This window comes from Sceloporus occidentalis, unplaced genomic scaffold, assembly GCF_023333645.1.
Source record: "Sceloporus occidentalis isolate IW3139 unplaced genomic scaffold, rSceOcc1.0.p SCAF_21, whole genome shotgun sequence".
In the NCBI taxonomy this organism is placed as follows: Eukaryota; Metazoa; Chordata; class Lepidosauria; order Squamata; family Phrynosomatidae; genus Sceloporus; species Sceloporus occidentalis.
In genome coordinates, this window is record NW_028317001.1 from 3,567,937 (window position 1) to 3,592,425 (window position 24,489).

The 24,489-nt window shown below is 46.6% G+C and overlaps 1 protein-coding gene across 5 annotated transcripts in view; it reads left to right on the forward strand.

Moving 5' to 3' along the window:
• Positions 1 to 2,295: 2,295 nt before the first annotated feature.
• Positions 2,296 to 24,489, forward strand: part of ACACA (acetyl-CoA carboxylase alpha) — a 109,068-nt gene continuing 86,874 nt past the window's right edge. For 4 of the 5 annotated variants that reach the window (XM_089483860.1, XM_089483862.1, XM_089483861.1 and 1 more), the window contains exons 1-16: positions 2,296 to 2,458; positions 7,377 to 7,423; positions 8,588 to 8,843; positions 14,300 to 14,432; positions 14,648 to 14,786; positions 15,558 to 15,667; positions 16,854 to 16,935; positions 17,052 to 17,150; positions 18,841 to 18,947; positions 19,358 to 19,468; positions 19,938 to 20,147; positions 20,952 to 21,122; positions 22,167 to 22,328; positions 22,908 to 23,071; positions 23,504 to 23,654; positions 24,047 to 24,150. In XM_089483860.1, the coding sequence (XP_089339986.1) occupies positions 2,337 to 2,458; positions 7,377 to 7,423; positions 8,588 to 8,843; positions 14,300 to 14,432; positions 14,648 to 14,786; positions 15,558 to 15,667; positions 16,854 to 16,935; positions 17,052 to 17,150; positions 18,841 to 18,947; positions 19,358 to 19,468; positions 19,938 to 20,147; positions 20,952 to 21,122; positions 22,167 to 22,328; positions 22,908 to 23,071; positions 23,504 to 23,654; positions 24,047 to 24,150 (2,168 nt within the window). In that variant the 5' untranslated portion in view covers positions 2,296 to 2,336. Of the gene's footprint in view, positions 2,459 to 7,376; positions 7,424 to 8,587; positions 8,844 to 12,593; positions 12,914 to 14,299; positions 14,433 to 14,647; positions 14,787 to 15,557; positions 15,668 to 16,853; positions 16,936 to 17,051; positions 17,151 to 18,840; positions 18,948 to 19,357; positions 19,469 to 19,937; positions 20,148 to 20,951; positions 21,123 to 22,166; positions 22,329 to 22,907; positions 23,072 to 23,503; positions 23,655 to 24,046; positions 24,151 to 24,489 lie in introns of those variants that run through there. The other variant, XM_089483864.1, reaches the window with a different exon arrangement.

The window sequence follows — 24,489 nt, forward strand, 5'->3', positions numbered from 1 at the left end:
ATTTCCTTGCAACTTGTGACTGAAGGTTACACTGAGTTTTTCTAAATGGCCGAAACTGATTGTTAGTCCGTTACTGGAGCAGATCAATTCAAACAGTGGGACTTAACTTAGGGACCGGCTGATCAAGTTACTATTTACTCAGTGAGTCTGCTCTGACTGGGCCTTGCAATTGAATATAGGCCTCTAGTTTCACATTGGAAAGATTCAATTTGATATCACTGCCTGATGTTTTCATCCAGATTGTGATTGTAATGTCTGCCTGGGTGACCAAGGGCTCCTCTAGACTCCATAATAGTCCTAGAATCCTAGAATCATAGACTTGGAAGAGATCCCAAGAATGGCCATCAAATCCAACCCCCATTTACATCCCTTGATCTAGACACTATACTTCTATTGATGCAGTCCAGAATCGCATTGGCTCTTTCGGCTGCTGCGTCACACCATTGGCTCACGTTTCACTCATAATGTACTAAGACTTCCAGATCCTTTTCACATATACTGCTTTCAAGCCAGGCGTTACCCATCCTATAGTTGTACATTTCATCTTTCCAGATGTAGTACCTTACATTTTATCTCTGTTGGAATCCATTTTGTTAGCTTTGGCCCAACTCTCCAGTCTGTCGGGGTCATTTTGAATCTTGTCCTCTGGGATATTCACTACCTCTCCCCCATTTTAACACCGCTTGCATGTCGTTTGATAAGCATGCCTTATCTTCCATTATCTAAGTCATTTGTAAATATGTTAATGATTACTTATCACGCAACCAGATAACAAACAACACCTGTCGAAATTCCCCGTTTTGCACAACAAGGCACAGGAGCCCTCTCCAGTTTTCAGTCTTGCGTGCAATAGGCTATTTTAAGCAGCTTAAGGACTGCGTTGAAAAGATGGAGGAACGATAACAACCGCTCGTTCACCCCACCCTTGTTGTTGGGCAAGAGCTTGGAAACACAAAGACATAGCCATGTTAGTCTGTAGAGTCAGTACATAGAGAGATCTTGCACCTTTGAGACTTGCCGAAAGAAAGAAGTTGGCAATAGGAGCTTTCCTAGGCTTCAGCAATGCATCTGAGGAAGTAGACCGAAGCCTATGAAAGCTCATGCTGCCAACTTCTTTCTATATGGCTATAGCGCCTTTGTGAAACATATTCTCAGTGGTGAAAAAGTCCCAGATTCTGGTTTTTGGCATTTCTAGGTACGTTCTCTGACTAAAGTCTTAGATGAGCAAGTGGACCCCAAACTGTGCTCTTTAAAGGGTTTTGGACTTCAGCTCCCAGAACCCTCGGCCATGTCGGCCAATAGCCTGGGATTCTGGGAGCCGGAGTCCGAAATCCCTTAATTAAAAAGCACAGTTTGGGGACCACCGATTTAAATTATAGATCATGTGTTTTTAAATAATAGGTCATGTATATCAGTGGTCCCCAAACTCTGTCCCTTAAGAGATTTTGGACTTCAGCTCCCAGAAGCCTCAGCCATATTGGCCAACAGCCTGGGGCTTCTGGGAGCTGAAGTCCAAAAAGCACTGTAAGTGATGCTTAAACTCTGTCCTTCTAAGGAGTCTTTGGACTCCAACTCCCAGAAGCCTCAGCCATATTAGCCAATGGCCTGGGATTCTGGGAGCTGAAGTCCAAAAAAAGCACTGTACAGGGATGTCCAAACTCTGGCCTTCCAAGGAATGCTTTGGACTCCAACTCCCAGAAGCCTCAGCCATATTGGCCAATGGCTGAGGCTTCTGGGAGCCGGAGTCCCAAAAGCACTGTACAGTGATGCTCAAACTCTGGCCTCCTAAGGACTTTTGGACTCCAACTCCCAGAAGCCTCAGCCATACTGGCCAATAGCTGAGGCTTCTGGGAGGTGTAGTCCAAAAAACAACACCCCACTGGAGGACCAGGATTTGGGAATCACTGTACAATGATGTTGCCTTCCAAGGAGTGGTCTTTGGCTTCTAGACCTGAATGTAGGACCCATCCTGGAAAAGGAGGACTGCCTGGGAACGTGTCCCGGGGAACCCTGTAGGCTCCTCCCCTTTGCACCGCGGGAGCCAATCAGGGAGCTGGGAGAGGCGCTCAGGCCACCTCCGTGACGTCACGCTGGGCCACCGTGCCCTGCGTGCTCTGATTGGTGGCGCCCCAGTGTGGGTCGTCCAATGGGGAGGGTGAGGGGGGTCAAAGGGGAGTGACCGGGAGTAACCTGTGCCATCATCGGACCACTCCTGGGGATGAAGCAGCAGCAGCAGCATCCTCCTCCTCCTCCTCATCCCCAGCATCCTCCTCCTTCTCCTGCTGCTGCAGAGAGGGCCATGGAGGAGGACTAGGGCAGGCTGGGCTTGGCGCTGGATGGGAGAGCCGCCTGGCACCGTCCTCTCGCCTACAACCGCTTCAAAAGGAGCAGCTGCAGCATCCTCATCCGCCTGCTGCCCCAGCCCTGGCCCTGGAGGGGGAAGAGGCAGCCCTTGGAGGCGAGTATCACACCCACGTGGCTCTCCTGGGGGGCTTCCCATTTGGGGGACACAAGGAGAAGGGCCCCTGGATTGGTGCTTCTTCCAGTCTCACCTTCCTCCCTCCCTCCCTTCCTTCTTCCCTTCCTTCCTCCCTCCGTTCCTCCGTTCCTTCCTTCTTCCCTTCCTTCCTTCCTCCCTTCCTTCCTCCCTTCCTTCTTCTCTTCCTTCTTCCCTTCCTTCCTCCCTTCCTCCTTCCCTCTTCCCTTCCTCCCTTCCTCCCTTCCTCCTTCCTTCCTCCCTTCCTTCTTCCCTTCCTTCCTTCCTTCCTTCCTTCCTCCCTTCCTCCTTCCCTTCCGTCCTCCCTTCCTTCTTCCCTTCCTTCCTCCCTTCTTCCCTTCCTTCCTCCCTTCCTTCTTCCCTTCCTTTCTCCCTTACTTCTTCCCTTCCTTCCTCCCTTCCTTTTTCCCTTCCTTCCTTCCTTCCTTCCTTCCTCCCTTCCTCCTTCCCTTCCGTCCTCCCTTCCTTCTTCCCTTCCTTCCTCCCTTCTTCCCTTCCTTCCTCCCTTCCTTCTTCCCTTCCTTTCTCCCTTACTTCTTCCCTTCCTTCCTCCCTTCCTTTTTCCCTCCCTTACTCCTTTCCTTCTTCCCTTCCTTTATACACACACACACACACACGTCTATTTTCCCCATACCTCCCATTTACACGCACACACATTATTCCCATCCCTCCCGTTTATATACACACACACACACACACACACACATCCTATTCCCATCCCTTCGAGTCACACACACACAACATACATTTTATTCCTATCCCTTCTATTTACACGCACACACACACATATTAAACCCATCCCTTCTATTTACATACACACACTATTCCCATCCCCTCCCTTTAATATATAGACATACACACACATATATTATTCCCATCCCTTCTATTTATACACACACACACATTTTATTCCTATCTCTCCCATTTATACATACACACACTATTTCTATCCCTCCCATTTATGTATATACACACACAACATATGTATTATTCCCATCGCTTCTATTTACACACACATACATATGCACATATACATACATACATATATACAGTGGGCCCTGCATATCCCCTTGGATTTGGTTCTAGGACCCTCCGCCCCCCAAATAGCAAAATCCATGGATGCTCAAGTCCCATTAAATACAATGTGTTGTTGTTATTGATATTATTATTAAAGTAGGACCTTGGTATCTGCTTGGTATCTCCTGGAGACCCCATGTATACCAACATCTTTGGGTGCTCAAGTCTCATTAAATACAATGGGATGCTGTTGTTACTGTTGTTGTTGTTGTTGTTGTTGTTGGAGTGGTCCCTTGGTATTTGCTGGGGTTTGGTTCCAGGGCCCCTTGTGGACCCCAAAACCTATAGATGCTCAAGTTGCATTAAATCCAATGGGGTTGTTGTTGTTGTTGTTGTTGTTGTTGTTGTTATTAAAGTGGGCCCTTGGTTGGAGTTTGCTCAAGTCTCATTCAATACAGTGGCATGCCAAAACGGTGTCCCTGATATAAAATGGCAAGATCAAGGTTTGCTTTCTGGAACGTGTGTGTGTGTGTGTGTGTGTGTGTGTGTATATATATATATATATATATATTGAATGTTTTCAAGGCATGGATGGTTGGATCGGTGAATAAGGAATCTGGACATGGAGGGCAGACTGTATATTAGTATTCCCAGCCCTCCTGGGTTGCCTGGCGTCGGGTGCCTTGAAATGCTTCCGAAAATGGGTCAGTATGTCGCCAGCGCATGATTTAGGAAGGCCTTCCCAAGAGGAGAGGATGGCTGCAGAAAAGGGAGCCTCCCTTAATCTAAGAGGGAGAGACCCCAAAGTATTATATCAGGGCTTAGGGTCGGGGTCTAGATGAGTATGATGCCCCAAACCACTACTATATGAGCATTTCTTTGAGAGTGAGAATGAACGCATACCTTTGTGTGTTGGGATCCTCATGAGATGAAAAGGAGATTACTCTTGATCCCATAGGTATCACCTGTGGCTGGATGTTGACATTTGTAAGCTGCAACTCTTCCAAGGAGCGATAGTCGGAGCTTTCTTTTGGGTATCTACTCATTTATAGCAAGGTTGATCCGTTCATGGGCCCTAAAAAGAAGAGGATACGCTGGAATATGACTTGTATGTTGGCCCACCTCGAAATGCATCTAAAACAGGTTGAAGGATGAGACATCCCTCATATGGGACAACTATGGATGCCAGCCGTGAAAGCCTTCGTCTTCACGTTATCTCGATTCCTGGCAAGGTGTCATGATGGTATGCGGGGATGTCTTGGCTTCTGGTATCTGGACAAAGCAGATTCTTTGGCGTTCCAGATTCATTTTACTCTGACTTCAGATCTGGTTACGAAGCACACAATGGCTTGGGATGCTTTGGCAGGAGATGTATTCTGAGAATGGGAGACGAGGAGTAAGTCCTTAGGGGACTTACTTCTTGGGGGACTTTGGGTATCATTGACCGAACTGCCTTTCTGAGTCGGAGACACAGTTTTAAGGTATCTCTGGTCCATCCTGGAATGGTCAAGTTGAAACGGCAGTCCTGGTTGGACTCCATTTTGATGCTGTGGCCGCTTGTCTTCCATCTTGCCCCCTTAAAATATTTAACATTTCTTCTTCTGCCTAAATATTTTGATGTCTTTGAAGATTTAAACCAAACGTGCCGAACCAGGTAGCAAATCTTGGGCACACATTCCAGGTTTCTTTTCTCTGGGAAGCCCACATCACTTCTACTAAGGAGTGGATTGAGAATAGAGTAGAGCGTCCTGGAAAAGGATATGGCTTTCTGGAACCCCAACGGGAGCATTCTGCGTCACAACTTTTTGTCGCACGTCCCGCTTTTGACTATTAAACCGTTTCTTATTAAAGCTACTAACAATTGAAGTATTATGAGAGGAGGTTGGAAGAAGTGTGGGGCCTCGGGAGGATTACCGAATGCATTTAGGCCTTGCGCCGAATTGCCACAAGCTTAAGTAGTGTGTATTTTGTCGTCTCCTCGCCCTGACCATCTGTATCTGCGCACAAGTGTACCTTAGTTAGCAAAACCTCTGACAAAGAAGCTTTTTACAAGGTCTTTTCTACGCCTCGGTTACTCCCACCTTTTCCCTCCTTATCTTCTTAGCAGCGACATGTTTTTTGGAAGCATCATTTCTAATGCACCTGTATGCCGCTTTTGTGAAAACCATCAGGATGGTGAAGGAAGGCTGGAGACACATGGTATACATCTACACTGCAGAATTAATTCAATTTGACACCACTTTCAGTACCATGGACTCCTCGGGTTTGTAGTTTTGCAAGCTTTCTCTGCCAAAGTTTGCTGGTGCCTCGCAAAACTACCGATCCCAGGATTCTGTAAACTGGAACCATGGCATTTAAAGTGGTGTCAAATTGCGTTATTTCTACAGTGTAGATGCACCCATAGATTCTCAGTGCCAGGTTGCAGCAGCAATTAAGCTTGAGTTGGGAAGGAATGGGATCCTACTCGAAAGAATCCTATGTGTAGCTATATGCGCCTGCCTACAATAGCCAAGATATCCCTTTCTAATTCCTCTAGAGGATTGTATTAATTCAGCAAGGTGTTTTGGACCGGGGAGGAAGGGCAGTCCTTTGGAAGAGAAGAAAAGAGGATTGGGAACATGTTTAAAAGCCAGGGTGATGTCAAAATGCTACATGGGACCCTCAAAGGTTGCACACAGTAGGTTTGCACCCAGGAGCTGCCTGCGGCCCATAGGGCCTAGCACTCTTGGCTTGTGCGTTTCTCTTTAGCCCGGAAACGTTAGGACTGTGAAAGGCCTGGAGAAGGTGGCGAGTCTTGGGAAAGACCTGGGAGGCAGCCTTGCCGGGTGAGGCCGGCCTACTATCGTAGTAAAACCGTGTGGGCGACTTAGAGCTGGGTTAGAGGCCTCCTGGGTGTGCGCCTGTGTCTCTATGCGTTGCAGAAGGCAGGCAGGTGGTGCAAGGCTGGAATCTGAGTGGGAACGGTGTGTCGCGCCGGTTCTTCTGTGCATGTGGCACTTGTTGGTACCTGCCAAAGCTCTTGGCTCACCCGCGGATTGAGTTAGGAGGCACACAGAGTTTGGAGAAGGTGCTTTTGGGGATTAACACTCCCAGAACCCAGGGCCTGGACCCTTTCCCCCAGTCCTTAGGGCAAGGGGAAAGAGCAAATATACCTATTCACCGCATTCGTCGGACTTGAAACTTGGTATTTGAACAGCCTACCCTGTGTAACTGTGGTTTAGGATTAATGTATGTAATACTTAATGGTATCAACAGGGATTTCCCCTTACGGTATCATGGGGCATCATCACCTAAATGCCTGAAATCTAAAGGCTTGGCATAGTCAGCTTGGCATAGTCCTGGCCTAGCAACCCAAGTGTACAGTGGGTCCTTCTTATCCGCTGGGGTTTGGTTCCAGCATCCCCCGTGGATCGCAAAGTCGGGCCCCTTTTCTTTGGACTTCAGGACCGGAGGAGGAATCTCAGAGTGAGAGCTGTATCTAGAAAAGAGTGTGTATGTATACCTTCCTCACCTGTTAGTTGTGGCGTCTTTGATTTGAATGGTGTACCGCATTCAACCTGTAACATCACAGGGGGACCATCCCTACATCTCAGGTACTAGTCTCGATATTTCAGGCCTGGGATAGTCTCAGCTTAGCAACTCTAACCATAGCACTAGGGCCCTTCTTGTAAAACTTAGATCCATATTCCTGTTGTCAGTTTATCCCAGTATCATCTACCTTGACTGGTGTGTGTTCACGAACCCTTGGACAAAGGGTTTCCTACATCCATTGCTAATTCATCCTTTCGACCGGAGATACCTGCAGTCCGGACCGATTTCCACCTGCCTCTAATCTCTTTGTCTTGTGTGTTTCCCTTTGCAGTTCGTTGTGGCAGTGGATAACAACGCAGATAACAAAGATCGCAAGAGGTGAGCTTCCTTTAAACCTTCGCTTGAACGGTGGCCAAGGAGCGCCTGCAGCTCAGAGGTTTTGGAAAAAGAGCTTTGAAATTCTTAGTTCTAGGCAATCCAGTTTTTTATCTCGACGGGAGGAGAATTCTGTAGCCTCTATGAATTATAATCTTGCATTATAATCATATATACTCGACTGTATATCAGTATATCATATATACTCAACCGTAAGTCAACCTCATGTATAAGTCGAGGGCAAGTTTTGGGTCCACAGTTATGGATTTTGCTATGACCCAAGGATAAAACCTTAGGGGCATATAGCAAAGGATCTAAAGGATGAAGCAAAGCAGAACAATGTCAAAGAACTTGCAAAATCCCAGCAGACATAACTCTTAAGGCTGGATGGATGAGAGAGTAAGAAGGGGTTGGTGTTTGTACTCTTGCTTTTCACCAGGAGATGGTACCTTCTTTTAAATAGCCTAGATCATCCCCAAATGGGACATAAATACCCCCACATCCTCTAAAGGGCATTCTGGATTTCTTGTTTTTACTCCTAGGATCACAGAACTGACCCTTGGGTGGCTGCCCACCTTTGAGTTAAACGAATTGTAAAGGTTCCTTTGCCGGGTTTGGGACCTCATGCAGCAAAAATAGTATCCCTGGTTGGAGTGTTTGCAGGATGACCCCTCTCCATAGTTCCAAGTGCTGCTAGGTTAATACAGGTAGTAAACTGTAGGCCAGGGGTCGGCAACCTACGGCCCACGGGCCGGATCCGGCCTGGCGAGGCCTTGGGGTTGGCCCCAGCCCGGTCCTGCCACTGATTGCCGCCCCTGCTGCAGCTTCCATGCCACTCCGGGCGCCATTTTGAGTTCGGCCCCCCAGTTGTCTGAGGGACAGCAACCCGGCCCCCGGCTCAAAAAGGTTGCCTACCCCTGCTGTAGGTCATTCTTAACTAAAGTATTCTCAACCCAGACATTTGTTGATGGTTGCGTTGTGCAAATCCTAGCTTTCAGTTGTTGTTGGCTCTGCAGACTGGGGCTGATGGGAGCTGCAGTCCAACAACATCTGGACGGCCACACATTTCCCCACCTCCTTTTGAATGCTTTCTCAGTCTCTGTAGTGACTGGCGTTCAGACGGTTAAGATGAAGACTTGACGTTGTTGTTTTCCTTCCCTCTTCTAGTGGTCCAGGCCTACATTGGAGGGGCAATGGGCGAACCTGCTCCAGCGGACAAGTCCCTCCTGGAGCTCAATGCTCACTCTCGCTTCATCATTGGCTCCGTATCGGAGGATAATTCGGAGGACGAGACAAGCTCCTTGGTGAAAATCGACCTGCTTGAGGATAAAGAGCAGTCTTTGTCGCCCGTTTCTGTCAGTTCGGACTCTCTTTCCGACTTAGTTCCCTCCAGCATCCAAGATGGACTCGCAATTCATATGAGGTACGAAGGCATTGAGTGCCAATTGGTTGTGGAAGCTTTACACTCTTGTTACTTTCCTTTTTGATCCTCCCAAAACAGTGGTCCTTGGTGCATATCTAGGAGGCAAGGTTGGAGCCCTTTAGGAGCGCGTCCCACCTTTGAAACTATACAGTTATAGTACTCAAGTTGCACTTTCCACATTCCCATATCCCTTATCATTGGCCAAATTGACTGGGACTTTTGGGAGATGAAACCAAAAACATCTGGAGAGCTAAAGATGCCTCATCCCTGTTGCAGATAGCATCCTGACTGTCTGTCTGTGGTATTTTCTGGGGTCTAGAAATGTACAATACGGAACCATTGGCAGCAAAAAGGGGATGGGGAATGAACATTTTCCCCTGCTGTTGTGAGCCATTTCAAATGCGTTTGATAGGAGAGCAAGCTTTAACACAAAGTGGGGGACTTGCTGCTGTTATTCTGGGACCAAAGTTCTCTGGGGGAAAGAGATGAGTTATGGAAAATTACAACACCTGAAATATCCAAGCCAGGGATCCAGCAAACTGTGTGGCTACTATATGTGTAAACACTTGGATTGGGATCCTCCATTGCATGCAGCCTTGACCCTTCCTTTCTCAATCTGTTTGCTTTCCTTTTATTCCCTAAGGTCATTTGACCTGCGAGGGCAGGTTATTGATAGCGGCGATCGTTTTTTAACCTCTTTCCCTTCCAAAGGTGCCATTTTCTCCACTCAATCTTCCAAATTAATCTAGTCCTGGTGCCACAACAAACTATAGTTCCCAGAATCCCATAGCGTTGAGCCACGGCAGTTAAAGTGGCGTCAAACCGGATTATTTATGGATCCCAGCCATTGACTGTAGATGCCCTTCAGTTTGAATCTGTCCATTGCTACTTTGGTACCTCAAATGCCAGTCCAGAGTTAGCCCTATGTTTCCTTTTCTTTCTCATCTTCTTTCTCCCTCTCTGTCCCAAACTTTGTTGCTTAACCCAGGGCTTCTCAAAATGGTGGTCCTTGTTCTGACTCCCTGAAGCATCAGTTGCCACTCCTTGGAGAGCTTCCAGGAAAGAACGAAACTGTTGTAGCCAACGGGTACAAATAGGGTACCAGTCCTTGGCGCAATGGAGGTGGAAAATGCCAGTGACCTACACCAGGTGGTTAAAGAAGCAGCGGTGCGTAGTTTTAGGGATCTGTGCTCCCTTCATGCAAACTGTGCCCCTGTTTGGCATCTCCACCAAATGCATCTGTGGAAGTAGACCGAAGTCTAGGCAAGCTCATGCTGCCAACTTCTTTCTTTCAATGAGTCTCAAAGGTGCTACAAGTACTGTGTCCCTATCGATATGTGTTCACGCTTGCCCAGAGGTGGTGCCACAGTTTTCGGCATGCGAGACCGAGACTTGAACATTGACAAATGACCCCGAGTTTCTCACCTCTCTCTCTCTCAGCCAACTTGTAGGTTTGCCAGGCTAGCGCGCCAGTTTGCCCAGACAGTTACTCAAGCCGCGCTTGTGCATGCAAGCGCAACCGGGGCCATGTGACTGGCTAGTGAATATCTCCTCATCAGGTTAGCTCTTGACACTGAACCACACAGCCAGCGAGTGAACCAGGAGATAAGCACACACTGTTTGTCCTCTTATCACCCGGCGTCGATGGCAGAGATGGCTGAGTCTCCTGTTAGTTTATTCTGCTAACAAGAAGCTACCAAAGTTTTCATGGAGTCCTGCATCTTGTTTCTCCCACTAGCCATTGCCAGGTCTTCCACTTATGCCAACCACTACTATGGCATCAAATATGTTGGCCTTAATGTGTGTTGACAGGAGTTCAGTAAAAGTCCAGAAGGGAATGAGGATTGTGTCGGACTGGCATTGTCCTTCCTTTGGACCCTTGCATCATTCTCTGGAGATGGAGGAGCACATCCCTTTAGCTGCACTTGGACAGGGCCTCTGCTTGGCATTTTCTTAACAAAATGACCTCTGTGCTTGTTCTGCGCATGCCAAGGATATTTTCGTCATCTTTGTTATCTATTTTTAAAGAAAACAATGTGGTGTTTGGCCTTCCCAGATCCTCTTAGGAGAGCATTTAATGCTGGGTTGGCTAGAATGAATTCATGGGTTTGAAGAATACTTCTGAACTATGTACTGTTCTTTAATAGGTACAGTCATACATATCCCATACTTCATACAATTTTGAACTAAGTGGGTTTCCAGCTTAAAGGGATCGCCATCGACAAGGCTAGGGAGCATCATGGGCCTAAATCTGTGTTATCAGTTGCAGTTAATTCACATTTGCAAGCTATATGGGCACACCTTTCCTAGGGCAAGCTTTGTTAAAAGCCATATAGTGAGACATAGGACTGATATCCTACTATTCAATAGGAGAAGGAAGGTGTAGCCTCTGTCTGGTTATCCTGACTCCTCTGGTCTTTGTCCTCTATGGAAGGAAGATCTAGCCTTATGTGTACCAAGCAGCCTTGTTGGTCTTCACTTGGCCATGAAAACCTTGTGCAAGTTACATTCTCTCAGCCTCAGAGGAAGGCAGCGGCAAACCCTCTGAAGAAGTCTTGCCCCCAAACACCTTAAGTTGAAGAGGTCCTGATTCATTCCTCATTATGCTTAGGGCAAACATCTTTCAGCCTAACCTACTTCATAGTCAGTTTTGTTTTGTTGTAAAGGCATGAAGACGCGCTCACAAATGCATGTCCCCCCCAAAGTTGCACAGATGTTTCTGAATAGGATTGGTAGTGAGATGTAGAGTTTTATCCGTCCCTGTGAAGGACAGAATAAATTCTGCAATCTGCATTGCTGTGCATGACTTACCCGACTACAAGTCAACCTCATGTATAAGTCGAGGGCAGGTTTTGGGGCCAAAATTATGGATTTTGATATAAAGTTGAGGGTAAAACTTAGGGGCATGTAAGGAAGGATGCAAAGGAAAACAATGCCAAAGATCATACAAAATTCCAGTAGACATAGCTATTTGTTGTGCTCATATTAAAGGTTGGATGGATGAGAGAGGAGAAGGGGGTTAGTGCTTGCAGGGGAGATTAAAATCTTGCCTTTCACTATATATATAGATATATATGTATGAGTTAAAATACAGTACTTACATTGCTCCGTGGATAAGTCGACTCGGGTTTTTTGGGTCAATTTTTTAACCCAAATTTCTAGACCTACACATGAGTATATACAGTATTTCTGTTGCAGAATTCAGTTTTGTGCATGATACGATATCCCCTTATCTTAATGTGGGATTATTCAGCGTAGATTCCCTTTAGACTTTGCTTATAACCCACATCGCTCCAGTTCCTTTACGCCTTTTCTGCCCATAAGGGCTTGCAGCTCTGCTGGGAGCTAAATCTGTGCGTTCCAAACAGCAGAGGAGCCGTATTGCTCCATTGCAGCAAACAAGGAGAAGCGAATACATTTTGCTGAGATGCACATTTTTAAGAAAATCATCAGTATATTCCAAGCAATGGATGCTTCTGTCAATACAAGCACCCCCCATAAACCTCTGTTTCTCCTGCTTTCATCATTTATGCACATTGCCAGTTGCAAGGAGGAGCAACCTGGAGAGGAGGATGGTCAAGGATTGACTCCACTTCTTCTTTCCCCATTCCCCTTTAAGCCCAATTACATAACCTGTAGATCTTTCTCTCTCCTCCTCCAGCCCCTCGGATCAGCTGTGCTTTCCTCTCCTCCCTCGGCCGGCCTTTTGGACCTATCAGCATTTGCTTTTCCCTTCTTCGCCTCTTTTTCCCCCCATCTCCGGCTGAGTATCCAGAATGCGCGCCACGGGGGGAGCGTGTGGATGAGAGCTCTGTGCCAATGCGCAGGAGAGAGGGAGGTTAAAACAGGGGGACAAAGGTTAAAAAATCATGCAAAGAGGCTTTTTTTGGGAGGGAGGAATTGAGCTAAAGCAGCAGCAGCAGCAGCAGCAGCCAAAGAAGAGAGAACAAGCAGCTCTGGTTGTCCCACTCAGCCCAGGATCTAAGTCAGGGGACAGATCTCGATCCCTAAGCCAGCATGGATGAAACAACAGAAGAAAGCCAGGAGATAAGATATCATATGCTGCAAAGGTAGGGGAAATCACTGGGGCGGTGGGAGGTTTCTGGACTTATATGCTGCAGAGGTAGGGGAACCACTGGGAAAGTGGGAGGTTTGTGGTTTTCGTCTGCCTTTGGAGGAGTCCTGGGGGTTCTTTTCGTAGACCCCAAACTGATAATGTTTCAGCAGTGAGCAAATGTATCAATGGCTTTGTAAGGTGCCCATTTTGGGAGGCTGAGATTCAACGCTGCAGGGTAGGAAATGGCTTGGGCAAAGTGTTTTGGTTGGTTTTGGATTTCTGCAGGACTTTCCATTCGACAAACTGGTTCGGCAGTTTTTGCTCCGCAGGGAGGTCAGTGAGCAAGTTTCAAATGAATTGACAGTCTCCTGGTTAACTCAGTAAAGGCACCCAAACCCACCCGAGCTTGGAAGCTAATCAGGGCCAGGCCTGGTTAGTACTTGGATGAAGGGCTGTCAAGGAACACCATGTGCTGTTGGCTATATTTCAGAGGAAGGCGACGGCAAACCTCTTCCTCTTGCCTAAGAAAAACCTCTGAAATCCATGAGATTGCCTTAAGGTGACAGGCGACATGAAGGTACATGCGCCCGCACACAACACACAATACATGTGAACTCAAATGTATATTGAGGCTGAGAGCCTAAGCATACTTACCTGAGAGGAGCAGTGGGGAAACTATGGCCTTCACAATGGTGTCGGAACATTAATGCAATGGCGAGGGATGATGGAAAGTGCAGTGCGGGAACATCCATCCCTGCCTTGGATGTTTATTTTAGGAAATGTGTATTTTTTGTCCTTCAGGCTTCTTGGGTATTTTTGGCATCCGGCTCTCAAACGGAAGGCTGCGTAATTGGATTCTAAGCCGAGAAAGGCATTTTCTGGCAAACCGTGTTGTCTGCTTCCCACTTTCTGGGTGAAAGGCGCATAGATAGGCAGCCGCCTTCTTCTAGACCAGATTGTTTCTCCAGTCAAGGCCAGGACTGCCCAAACCATCTTAAAATGGCTAGGATTTGAATCGGTGGCCTTGTAAATGCAAACGGTCTGCTTTGACATAGGACTGTACCTCCCTTCCTCTTAAACGTGTATTCCTCCTGTCGCTGTTCTACTACAACTTTCATCAGGCCTTGCTAGCTTTGCCAAAGTTGGGGAATGATGAGAGCTGCAGTCCAACAACTGTGGAGGGCCTCAGGCTGCTGCATAGTTTAAGGAGTTATGTGAGGCCACTTTCCTTATCTCTCCTGGGTTAAGCAACAACTTATCTTTCCTGTCCTATTTGATGTCAAGTCTGCTTCAACGTACGGCGACAGTTGAGAAGCAGCTGTCTGGTGGTTCTCCAGCTCCGTGTGAGTGATTTCCATTGATATCAGGTCTTACGTTGCGCTGTTCCTTCCCTCCGCAGGCCAAGTATGTCCGGTCTCCACCTCATGAAGCAAGGCCGGGATAGAAAGAAAGTCGACCTGCAGAGGGATTTCACAGTTGCGTCTCCGGCAGAGTTCGTCACTCGCTTTGGAGGAAACAAAGTCATTGAGAAGGTGAGTTGCAAGTTCCCTCTCTTGATGTCGATGACAATGACAAGAGCGGCCACATTGCGTTGATATCCTGGTTATGTAGATAGTAGCGTCTAAGTCTCTGTGCTCATGGGTGGATTTGTGTAGCTATGCTGGATGGATGACTGGTTGCCAACCATTAGCACTGAGATGGCACGAATGTGCGAGATGCTTGACCCACCTTGCTTGGCTTCATCTAGGTTCTCATCGCCAATAACGGGATCGCAGCCGTGAAATGCATGCGCTCCATCCGGCGGTGGTCTTACGAGATGTTTCGGAACGAGCGCGCCATCCGTTTTGTTGTCATGGTCACACCTGAGGATTTAAAAGCCAATGCAGGTAAGTCCTGAAAATCTGGCTTTTCTCTTCTTTCTGTGCGGTATTCTTGCAGCTAGCAAAGGTCAGTCTATGGGAATGTAAAGGTGCTGCATGGGCGATAGCTTGCAACAGAAGCTTTGGACCTGAAGATGTGTTTTGCTGTAGATGTGGCATTTGACTTTGGTTTAGTTTTCCTTTGGTTCATGACAATCTTGTAAAATACATATACATTTATAAATATATATTTATAAAGTGGCCTATATAAAAGGCACCAGAACTCATGTCTTGGAAACTAAGAGGGTCATACTTGGATGCATGACTTGGACGCATGACAAGGAAAACCAGGTACTATAGGCTACATTTCAGAAGAAGGGAATGTCTAAACACCTCTGAGTAGTCCTATTTTGTCAGATGCTTCCCTGACCACGGTTTTCTTGCCATGCACAAAGCCCTCTTCAGCGCTTGAGCAAGCGTCCCTTCCCATCTTCAGCATTGGTTTCTGTTTGCTCTTCTTCTACCTGAATTCTTTCCACTTTCAGGTCTTAAATGTACTTTGGGAAAGTGTTTGCACCCTTGAGAGGAACTTGACATTTGGAGTACTTAAGTGGAACGGCAAAGTAGAGCTGAAAGAGACAAAAGAGCCAACTCCATGCAAATCCTTCCCTCTCATATCAACCCTGAATCTCAAATGCATCCCAGGATGTGCTGTATGCTTTATATATTGTATTCTGGCTGTTTTTATTTTGTCTGCAATGCCAAATATTGACTTCTTTCCCCCTCTTATCTTCACAGAGTACATTAAAATGGCTGACCATTATGTCCCAGTGCCTGGAGGCCCAAATAACAACAACTATGCAAACGTGGAACTGATTCTGGACATTGCAAAACGGATTCCTGTTCAGGTGAGGCTGAACCTGGCATTTAGAAAACACGACCGAGCTTTGAAGAGCCACATACTAAGTATGCATAGATGATGCAGACCCGCATGCGTTGTTTTAGACGAAGGGTAGGCAACCATGGGCAAGTCCCCACTACACCCCTCCCTGCAAAAAATTGCCCCCAAAAGCCCTTTAGGATACTTAGCATGGAAAGAATAAGGACAAGTTCTTATGCCACAAAATGTATTGCATTGTTTGCTGCAGACATGCTGCTGCAACCCATTAAGTCTGTAGTCAAGGACAAAAAATGAGGGACTGTGTGGGTCTAAAAACCCTTTATTTAAAGGTGTTTCTTTGTCACAGGCTTTTATGCTTGTACTTACGATAATCCTGTGTGTCCTCAAACCCCAAGGCTGGGATTGCCCTGGGGTTCCCTGCCATGTTGTGCAAGGGATGGAGTACATGTATTTGCCAACATGCGATGTGTAAAGTCTTCTTCTGTTGAGCATTGTGTTTTGATTCCTGTCTGTTGTTTCTGCTAATGCGTTGGATAACCGTAAAAGTATACTTACAGTGCAGTTTTGTTTGCGTCGACTCAGAAGGAAGTCCCTTTGGACTCAAATGGTTCGTAATTCAGTATAGGATTACCCCTAAAATCCATAATTACTCCCAGGTATTTCAATATAGGGTTGCAATGATGATGCAGATGATTCCACCACATTGAAAAGAAAATCCAGTGGAAATAATGAATGAGAAAAGGAAATTATGGCCCCATACAGACAGGCCAAAATAAAGCTGCTTCAGGTCACTTTGGAGGTATGCTGTTTAAATGATGCATGCGTCCTAAAGGTCTGGACGCTCCGCCAAAGTTGCGCTCCCATCCTTAGGACTGGATTGTGGCTTTGGCGTGGCTTCTGGACTCTTAGGACACATGCATCATTTAACAGCATGCCTCCAAAGTGACCCAAAGCAGCTTTATGTTGGCCTGTCTATATGGGGCCTCAGTATCTAAAATTTAGATGTCATTGTCTGGATTTTGGACCATTAATGCTTCTGGATGGGGTGTTGAGCAAAGGATCCTTCACTCCATTGATATGAAGTGAATGCAAACGTAGTAGAAGTCACAAAAGGTTGACTACCTGCAGTTTGTATTTTTGCAGAGAAGCCCGTAAAGAGATGTAACTTCGTTTTCTTCCATCTCCTCCTCCAGGCAGTCTGGGCCGGCTGGGGCCATGCCTCTGAGAACCCCAAACTTCCAGAATTGCTCCATAAAAATGGCATTGCCTTCATGGGTGAGGAGACTTATCCCCACTTATCCCCACTGCTATCACAGTTTTGTTGCTTGAATCCTTACCTTGATTTTCATTCAGTCTCACCTTTGGGCCTCTTTTCTCCTTTACCTCTTCAGGTCCGCCGAGCCAAGCAATGTGGGCCCTAGGAGATAAGATTGCTTCGTCAATTGTGGCCCAGACTGCGGGCATCCCCACACTTCCTTGGAGCGGCAGTGGTAAGGTCCTATAGAGTTCCTCCTTTTGGAAGGGTCTCTTTGGTAATGACAACTTAGCTGTGGAGCTCTTTTTTTGGGCAGTAATTTGGTTGCCAACTGAATCTTGTAATTCAGGTTCCAGTTAAAACGTACACTCATTCCTCCATATTTGCGGCTTTGATTAATACGTTCTCTCTAGGAATATCTAGGTCATCCACTAAATTCTATGGTCAACTTTAACTAAACGTTGCACTGAAAGACCTAGAGATCCCTAGAGAGAATACTCTACTAGGCCTTTGTAGCTCCTCCAGCGCAGTTCTATGGTCAGTGTCTGTCGGATGTTGACTACAGAGCTGACCTGGAGGACTTAGAGATTCCTAGAGAGAATACTCTACTAGGTCTTTGTAGCTCCTCCAGTGCAGTTCTATGGTCAGTGTCTGTCAGACGTTGACCACAGAGTTGCCCTGGAGGACCTAGAGATTCCTAGAGAGGATACTTTAATAGGCCTTTGTAGCTCCTCCAACGCAGTTCTATGGTCAGTGTCTGTCGGACGTTGACCACAGAGTTGCCCTGGAGGACCTAGAGATTCTTAGAGAGGTGTCCTCTCAGGTAAAAAAACATGGTGTTTTTGTCATTTGTGGTTTTTCCATATTCCCGGGGGTCTAGTGCCCCTAACCCTAGTGAATATGGAGGGACACGTATGTTTAGTTTTATAGGACTTGAAGACTAACTGGGACTGACCCTACTTAGCTTCCGGGTTCAGGCAGGATCTGATGCCTTTGGGATATTTAGGCCCTATACAGACAGGCCAAAATAAAGCTGCTTCGGGTCACTTTGGAAGTATGGTGGTTCAATGATGCATGTGTCCTAAGAGTCTGGAAGCTGCACCACAGCTGCACTCCAGTCCTTAGGACTGGAGCGTGGCTTTGGTGTGGCTTCTGGACTCTTAAGACGCATGTATCATTGAAACACCATACCTCCAAAGTGACTCGAAGCAGCTTTATTTTGGCCTGTCTATATCAGGCCTTAGACTGGTTTACAACTTCCATCATCTTTTCCGTTGGCCATGCTGACTAGGGCTTCTGGGAGATGAAATTGAAGACAGTTGGGAGGTTTATGGTTCTGCAGCCTGAAGTAGTAGATGCCTCTCAGTTGATGGGCACGATTGAATTCCCAGCCTGCAGCATGTGAGTGACAAAGTTCAAGTCTCAAAGTTGAAATTCGGATCAGACAAAGAGGAGTTTTTGAAAAGTAGAATGAGTGGTTTTGCAATGGATTAGGATGAGTCAAAAATGGGTGGAAGGTATATTGCAAATGGAAAGAAATCACCTCCCACCTCTCTCTCCTCCAAAGTGCCTGCTGTGACTTTCACAATAGTTCATTAAGGCCTGTGAAATGTGATGGAAATATTCATAATATTGAATCAGGGGATGGGACTTTTTGCCCCAAATACCTCAAAGGCACTAGATACTGTTAGCTATGGTTAGTACTTAGATGTGAGACCTCCAACAAATTCCCAGTCCTGGCGTAGCTTATAGATATGTGCTTTTTAACTATGCCAAACTTCTATGTTACTGAGGCATGCCTATCCACCCCACCCTGACTTCTGTTAAGTTCTTTTTCATAGTCAAAGATAAAATAAGCAGGAGCATAGGAAGGTCTGTGCACATGTGTGGTTTTGAAGCAATGTGGTTCTCGTTCTGGGTTTTAGGCCTCCAAGTCAATTGGCAAGAGAGTGACTTCCAGAAGCGCATCTTGAATGTCCCCCAGGAGTTGTACGAAAAGGGCTGCATGAAGGACGTGGACGATGGGCTGCGGGTAGGCATTGCCCTTTGCACACTTACAGCTGTGCGGATTAACACTTGACACAACACGAAGCCAGAATCCTTCAGAGCCCTTGCTTAGTGTTCATGAGCAAGCGCATGGCTCTTCCTGAAATCAGGGGTGGTTAAACTAACTGCGGACTCGCCAGAGCATTAAAATTCAGTGTTTCATCCAAAAGTGGATCCTAGTTTTCATTCCTCTAACAAGCTTGGCTCCATTAGTTCAAGCCCAACTTCAAATTCTGGCTTGTTAGAGCAGTGGCAAGCCAGGAATCATGGCTTGGACATAGCCTATGGGGGTGAGTCTTGGGAAACAACATCTTTTAAAGCCTTCTGCATCTACAGAGTTCCTGGATTATCTGGTTCAAGTCCACATTTGTTAACTCTTTCACTATTCTTGTTCAGGCAGCGGAAGAAGTCGGTTATCCCGTCATGATCAAAGCCTCCGAAGGAGGGGGAGGAAAAGGGATCCGGAAGGTGAACAACGCCGATGACTTCCCCAATCTTTTCAGACAGGTCTGTCTTTTTTTATTGGTTCCACTTGTGGGCTGAAGAAACAATAGCTCAGGCTCTAGAAGGTTCAATAAATATCACTTATAGCAGTCAAATGTTCTTTAGGATAGTCTGAAATCTGTTTCCTGTATGAACGATGCATATGTTTGCACTGTTTCAGCTTTCCACTGTTTTCTATAACTGAATTCTCCATATGTAAGCCATGAGAACAAGAGTTGGCCTGCAGTTCTTAAGCAGTTATGTAATTATTGGGCAGCCTCCCATGGAATCCTGGGATTTGCAGTTTATGGAGAGGTATTTAAAAGTCTTAGCCAAACCCTTTAGTGCCTCCCCAAACTACAAATACTAGGATTTCATAGCATATGCCCTCCAAGTCTTCTCTTTGGAGGCCTCTGCCAAACCAAGACTGAACTGGAGTGCCAGCCCAAACAGAGAAACTTGCCTGTTTTTTAGCTATGTGTGTGATTCCTAGGTCCAAGCTGAAGTGCCTGGTTCCCCCATCTTTGTCATGCGCCTTGCCAAACAGTCCCGCCACCTGGAAGTCCAGATTCTCGCTGACCAGTACGGCAACGCCATCTCCCTCTTTGGCCGGGACTGTTCGGTGCAGCGCCGGCACCAGAAGATCATCGAAGAGGCGCCGGCCTCAATTGCCACTTTGGTGGTCTTCGAAGAAATGGAGCAGGTGGGTGCGAATGTTGTGCCTCTTGGCCTCTTGGCTTTGGTGGGTGAGACATCTGCCTCCTCGCTTAAGTGACAAAACCTTCATGAAGACTCATCCTACATCTTACCAAGAAATTTTGACTGTAGAATATCAAAGCAAAGATAGAGGGTACCTTGACAATACTATGGTAAGGGCACCTGCTTTGCTTACATAAGACACCAGGTACAATTCCTGGCATTGCCATTTTGAAATGATCTTGTAGAGTAGGGCTAAGAAAGACCTCTGCTGCAGATTAGTATAGATCAGTGGTCCCCAAACTGTGCCCTTTAAGAACTTTTGGACTTCAGCTCCCAGAATCCCAAACTCTTGGCCAACGTGGCTGAAGCTTCTGGGCGCTGAAGTCCAAAATCTCTTAAAGGGCAAAGTTTGGGGACCACTGATATAGATAATACCTGGCTGGATTTTTCTTCCATATTACGGGTATAACTCAGTTACCAAAGCAGACACATTCCTGGGCATGACTTCTTTAACAGATAGTTTAGTGCCAGGGGCAGAAATAACATGAAAAGATAGAGATAGGTTCCTGCACCACAAAAAAAGAAGAGCAGTTCACCATGTGTCAAATGTTTTATTTATGCTAAACTGACAACATGAGCATGCGTTGTTGGTTTTATCCAAAAGTAGAAACATGCCCTCTCTACAGGTGAGGTGCCACAACGCAGAAGGCCCCCCTCTTTAGGGCTTTAAACGTCAATGCCAGCATCTCGGATTCAGTCCAGAAGCAAATGGTTATCCGTTCTTGATTCGATCCTCTTTCTTTTTAAGTGTGCGGTGAAGCTTGCCAAGATGGTGGGCTATGTGAGTGCCGGCACGGTGGAATACCTTTACAGCCAGGATGGCAGCTTTTACTTCCTGGAGCTCAACCCTCGGCTCCAGGTGGAGCATCCTTGCACAGAGATGGTGGCTGACGTCAATTTGCCTTCCGCTCAGCTCCAGGTGAGTGGGGAGCCCTTGTGGGAGGGAGCCGCAGGTTGCAGTAACGCGCGGGGCCCATCGGTGAAACCTCGGCAGGCATAACCGGTTCTGCCGCAGCCTCACAGAGGAGGGCCAAGGCAAGAGGTAGCAGATCCCAGTGGAGTAAGACATGAATCATGGATCACTCTTGCACCTGGGATCAGATCCAAGGGCAGATAAGGCTGGCGAACGGAGATACTTGCCTGTGCAAACGTAACTGTGTTAATGTAGGGCTTAAAGGCCGCTCCCTAGTAGTTCTTTTGTAATGGAGGGGTGTGTTTATATGTTAGTTGGGACGTATGTATGTGCATTTCTAGTAGAGAATTGAGCATGCTCAATTCTTGCGGTATTTACTTTAAAGAAATAAAATCTAGTTAGATATTGTTTTTTAAAAACATAGTTGTCTTCACATTTAATGTGGTTGTTGTGCTGAACATTTGCAGCATGCGTTTTTATACAAATAGAACAGTGATTTGATGCTGGACCAGGACTCTAGAGACTAGAGTCGAATCCCTGTTCAGCTGTTGAAAAAACTTTGGCAAATCTCACCTTCTCAGCCTCAGAGGAAGGCCAATGCGCTCGGAACAAAACCAAGCCAAAAGAACCCTAAGATAGAGTCACCATAAGTCAGAGTTGACTTACTTCACATCACTTTCTTGTTGTTGTTGTGCGCCTTCAAATAATTTCCAAGTTATGGTGACCCTAAGACAAATGTATAGCAGGATTTTCTTGGCTTGATTCGTTCAGAGGAGTTTGCCTTTGCCTTCTTCTGAGACAGAGAGAGTGGGACTTATCATCCATTGGTTTTCCATGGCTAAGTGGTGATTTGAACCCAAGTTTCCAGAGTCGTAGTCCAACACTCAAACCACTAGGCTACACTGGTCCCCATAGTGCTACATCTTGCATTTAGTAGAAGTCAGTGCGCTTGTTGGATTATTTTTGGCCTGTGAGAAAGGAGACGGTGGAAACCGGATGGTAATGCGCAGCTAAATATGTTTAGGGCTCTCTTTCTTTCTCTCTGTTTAGATTGCCATGGGAATTCCTCTCCACAGGATCAAGGATATCCGGGTTATGTATGGCGTTTCTCCCTGGGGGGACACCCCTATTGACTTTGAGAATTCTGCGCATGTGCCTTGTCCCCGGGGTCATGTGATTGCGGCCCGCATCACCAGCGAGAATCCAGATGAGGTAAGCCACTAGCAGTGATCATGGCTGCTTTCGAGGAACAACAACAAGAATCCCGTGGCACCTTGAAGACATGGCTGAGGTCAGAAGGAAAAGACATGCGGAAAGCATTGACAGTGTCCAACTTAGTTCTAGATGCCGGCTGTTTGAGAACATCCTGACGCTAGGCCAGAGTTTTGTTAACGTCTTAGGCATGTTAAGTTCACCTACAGAAGCAGTGGGACTTTATATAAATATAAAACATATTATTATTATTATGTCTGATGCACAATGTGTGCGTTCAGTTCATGGTTGTGAAGGCAAGGCTATGTGCACAATGCTGTTGTGCATCCAGGTGCAAATGCAGAGATGCTTATGCACATGCGTAGGCATATGTCGACACACATCCAGGTGTGTGTTCAGTTGTGGAGCTTTGCCACTGAACATGGGGATTGCATAGCACAATCGGTGCATAACTCCACATGCAGAAATGTACGCTGTGCAGCCTCAGCATAGGGCCTGAGCTATAATGTGATAAGACAAGTGATATAGCCCAGCTCTGGAGTGTTTGGATTTTAAAAAATGTGCTTTTTTGTCCTGCAGGGATTTAAACCCAGCTCTGGCACAGTCCAGGAGCTGAATTTCCGCAGCAACAAGAACGTCTGGGGATACTTCAGCGTCGCCGCCGCAGGGGGCCTTCACGAATTTGCAGACTCTCAGTTTGGCCACTGTTTCTCGTGGGGAGAAAACCGTGAAGAAGCCATCTCGTAAGTAGTCAAACTATTGGGTAGCTTTCCTCTTTAACCACTGCTACTTACAACCTTTTCAGCCTCTAACTACACTGGCTCTTTCATTTTGGGCACACTGAAGGGATAGAGTGCTTCACCCATCTTCCACAAGCTCACTTATTTTCCTGCACAGATTGTATTTATTTATTGATTGATTGATTTGATTTGCATCCTGCCTTTCCTCCAAAATGGCTTACAGCACAAGTTAAAACAAAGTAACTAAAACAATATGCAGTGCAAAAGTTAAAAAAGCATTAAACAATCATGGACTCGCGGTTTGTGGCGACCACAAAAATGCTTAAGGGCCATGGGAATTTGCTGCTAACTCAGATGGGATACTCCAAGTGGAGCAGGAGCAAACATTTCCCAAGAACTTGGTGATCCCATTCCGTCGTCTTCTTTCCGTTTCAGAAACATGGTTGTCGCTCTGAAAGAGCTGTCCATCCGGGGAGACTTCCGGACCACCGTCGAGTACTTGATCAAGCTGCTGGAGACGGAGAGCTTTCAACAAAACCGCATTGACACTGGCTGGCTGGACCGGCTTATTGCGGAGAAAGTGCAGGTACGACTGGGTTCCTGGCTTTCTTTTTTCTGCGTCTCTGTGTTTCTGTTTCTAAAGCGACGGACCATTGAATTTTGCAAAAAGAAAAGTACCAGCGCGCCACTTGTAGATGTTCTGTATTGAAAAGCACTGGAGAGGGTTTTATGCTGATGGCTATGAAACCTCTGGCAACGACTTGACTAAGCTGACCTGTTCTTGCAAATTGGGTAGATAGATCTCTGGTTGCCATTGGCTTACCTGCTATGACCCCAGGGAAGGTAGTATTGCTTAGGAATGGTTTCAGGAGCTGGTCTTAGCCTAAAAAGCTAAGCGTAGATAATAAAAACAAATTAAGAAAGGCCATGTTAAATGTTTGGGTCTCCCCATGTTCCTCCTGTGCTGCTTTCTTCTAGGCAGAGAGGCCAGACACTATGCTGGGAGTGGTGTGCGGGGCTCTCCATGTGGCCGACGTGAGTTTCCGGAATAGCGTCTCCAACTTCCTACACTCCTTGGAGAGGTAAGACTCGTGCCGTCTCTACACACAGCTTCCTCTGCTTTGTAAAAAGATCCAGCACACCAAGGTTGAGGGTTGAGGATCCCTCCAGAACAGCTGAACTACAACAGGGACAACATCTGATCCTAAATGTAGTCTGGTGATGCTAGCATCGTTGCTTTGCTTTTCCTTATGATTTTTAAACATCTTTTGCCCAATGAAGAAGCCAGCGGAGCTTTGAAAGCTTGCACGATGTATTTGGTGTGTTTTGCTTGGCCAATAAAAGGATTGCGCTTTTGTGGGTTCTTTGTTGCACTGTATTTTGCTGCCCCTGAATATGTATCCTGCTTCCAGGTGTAGTTT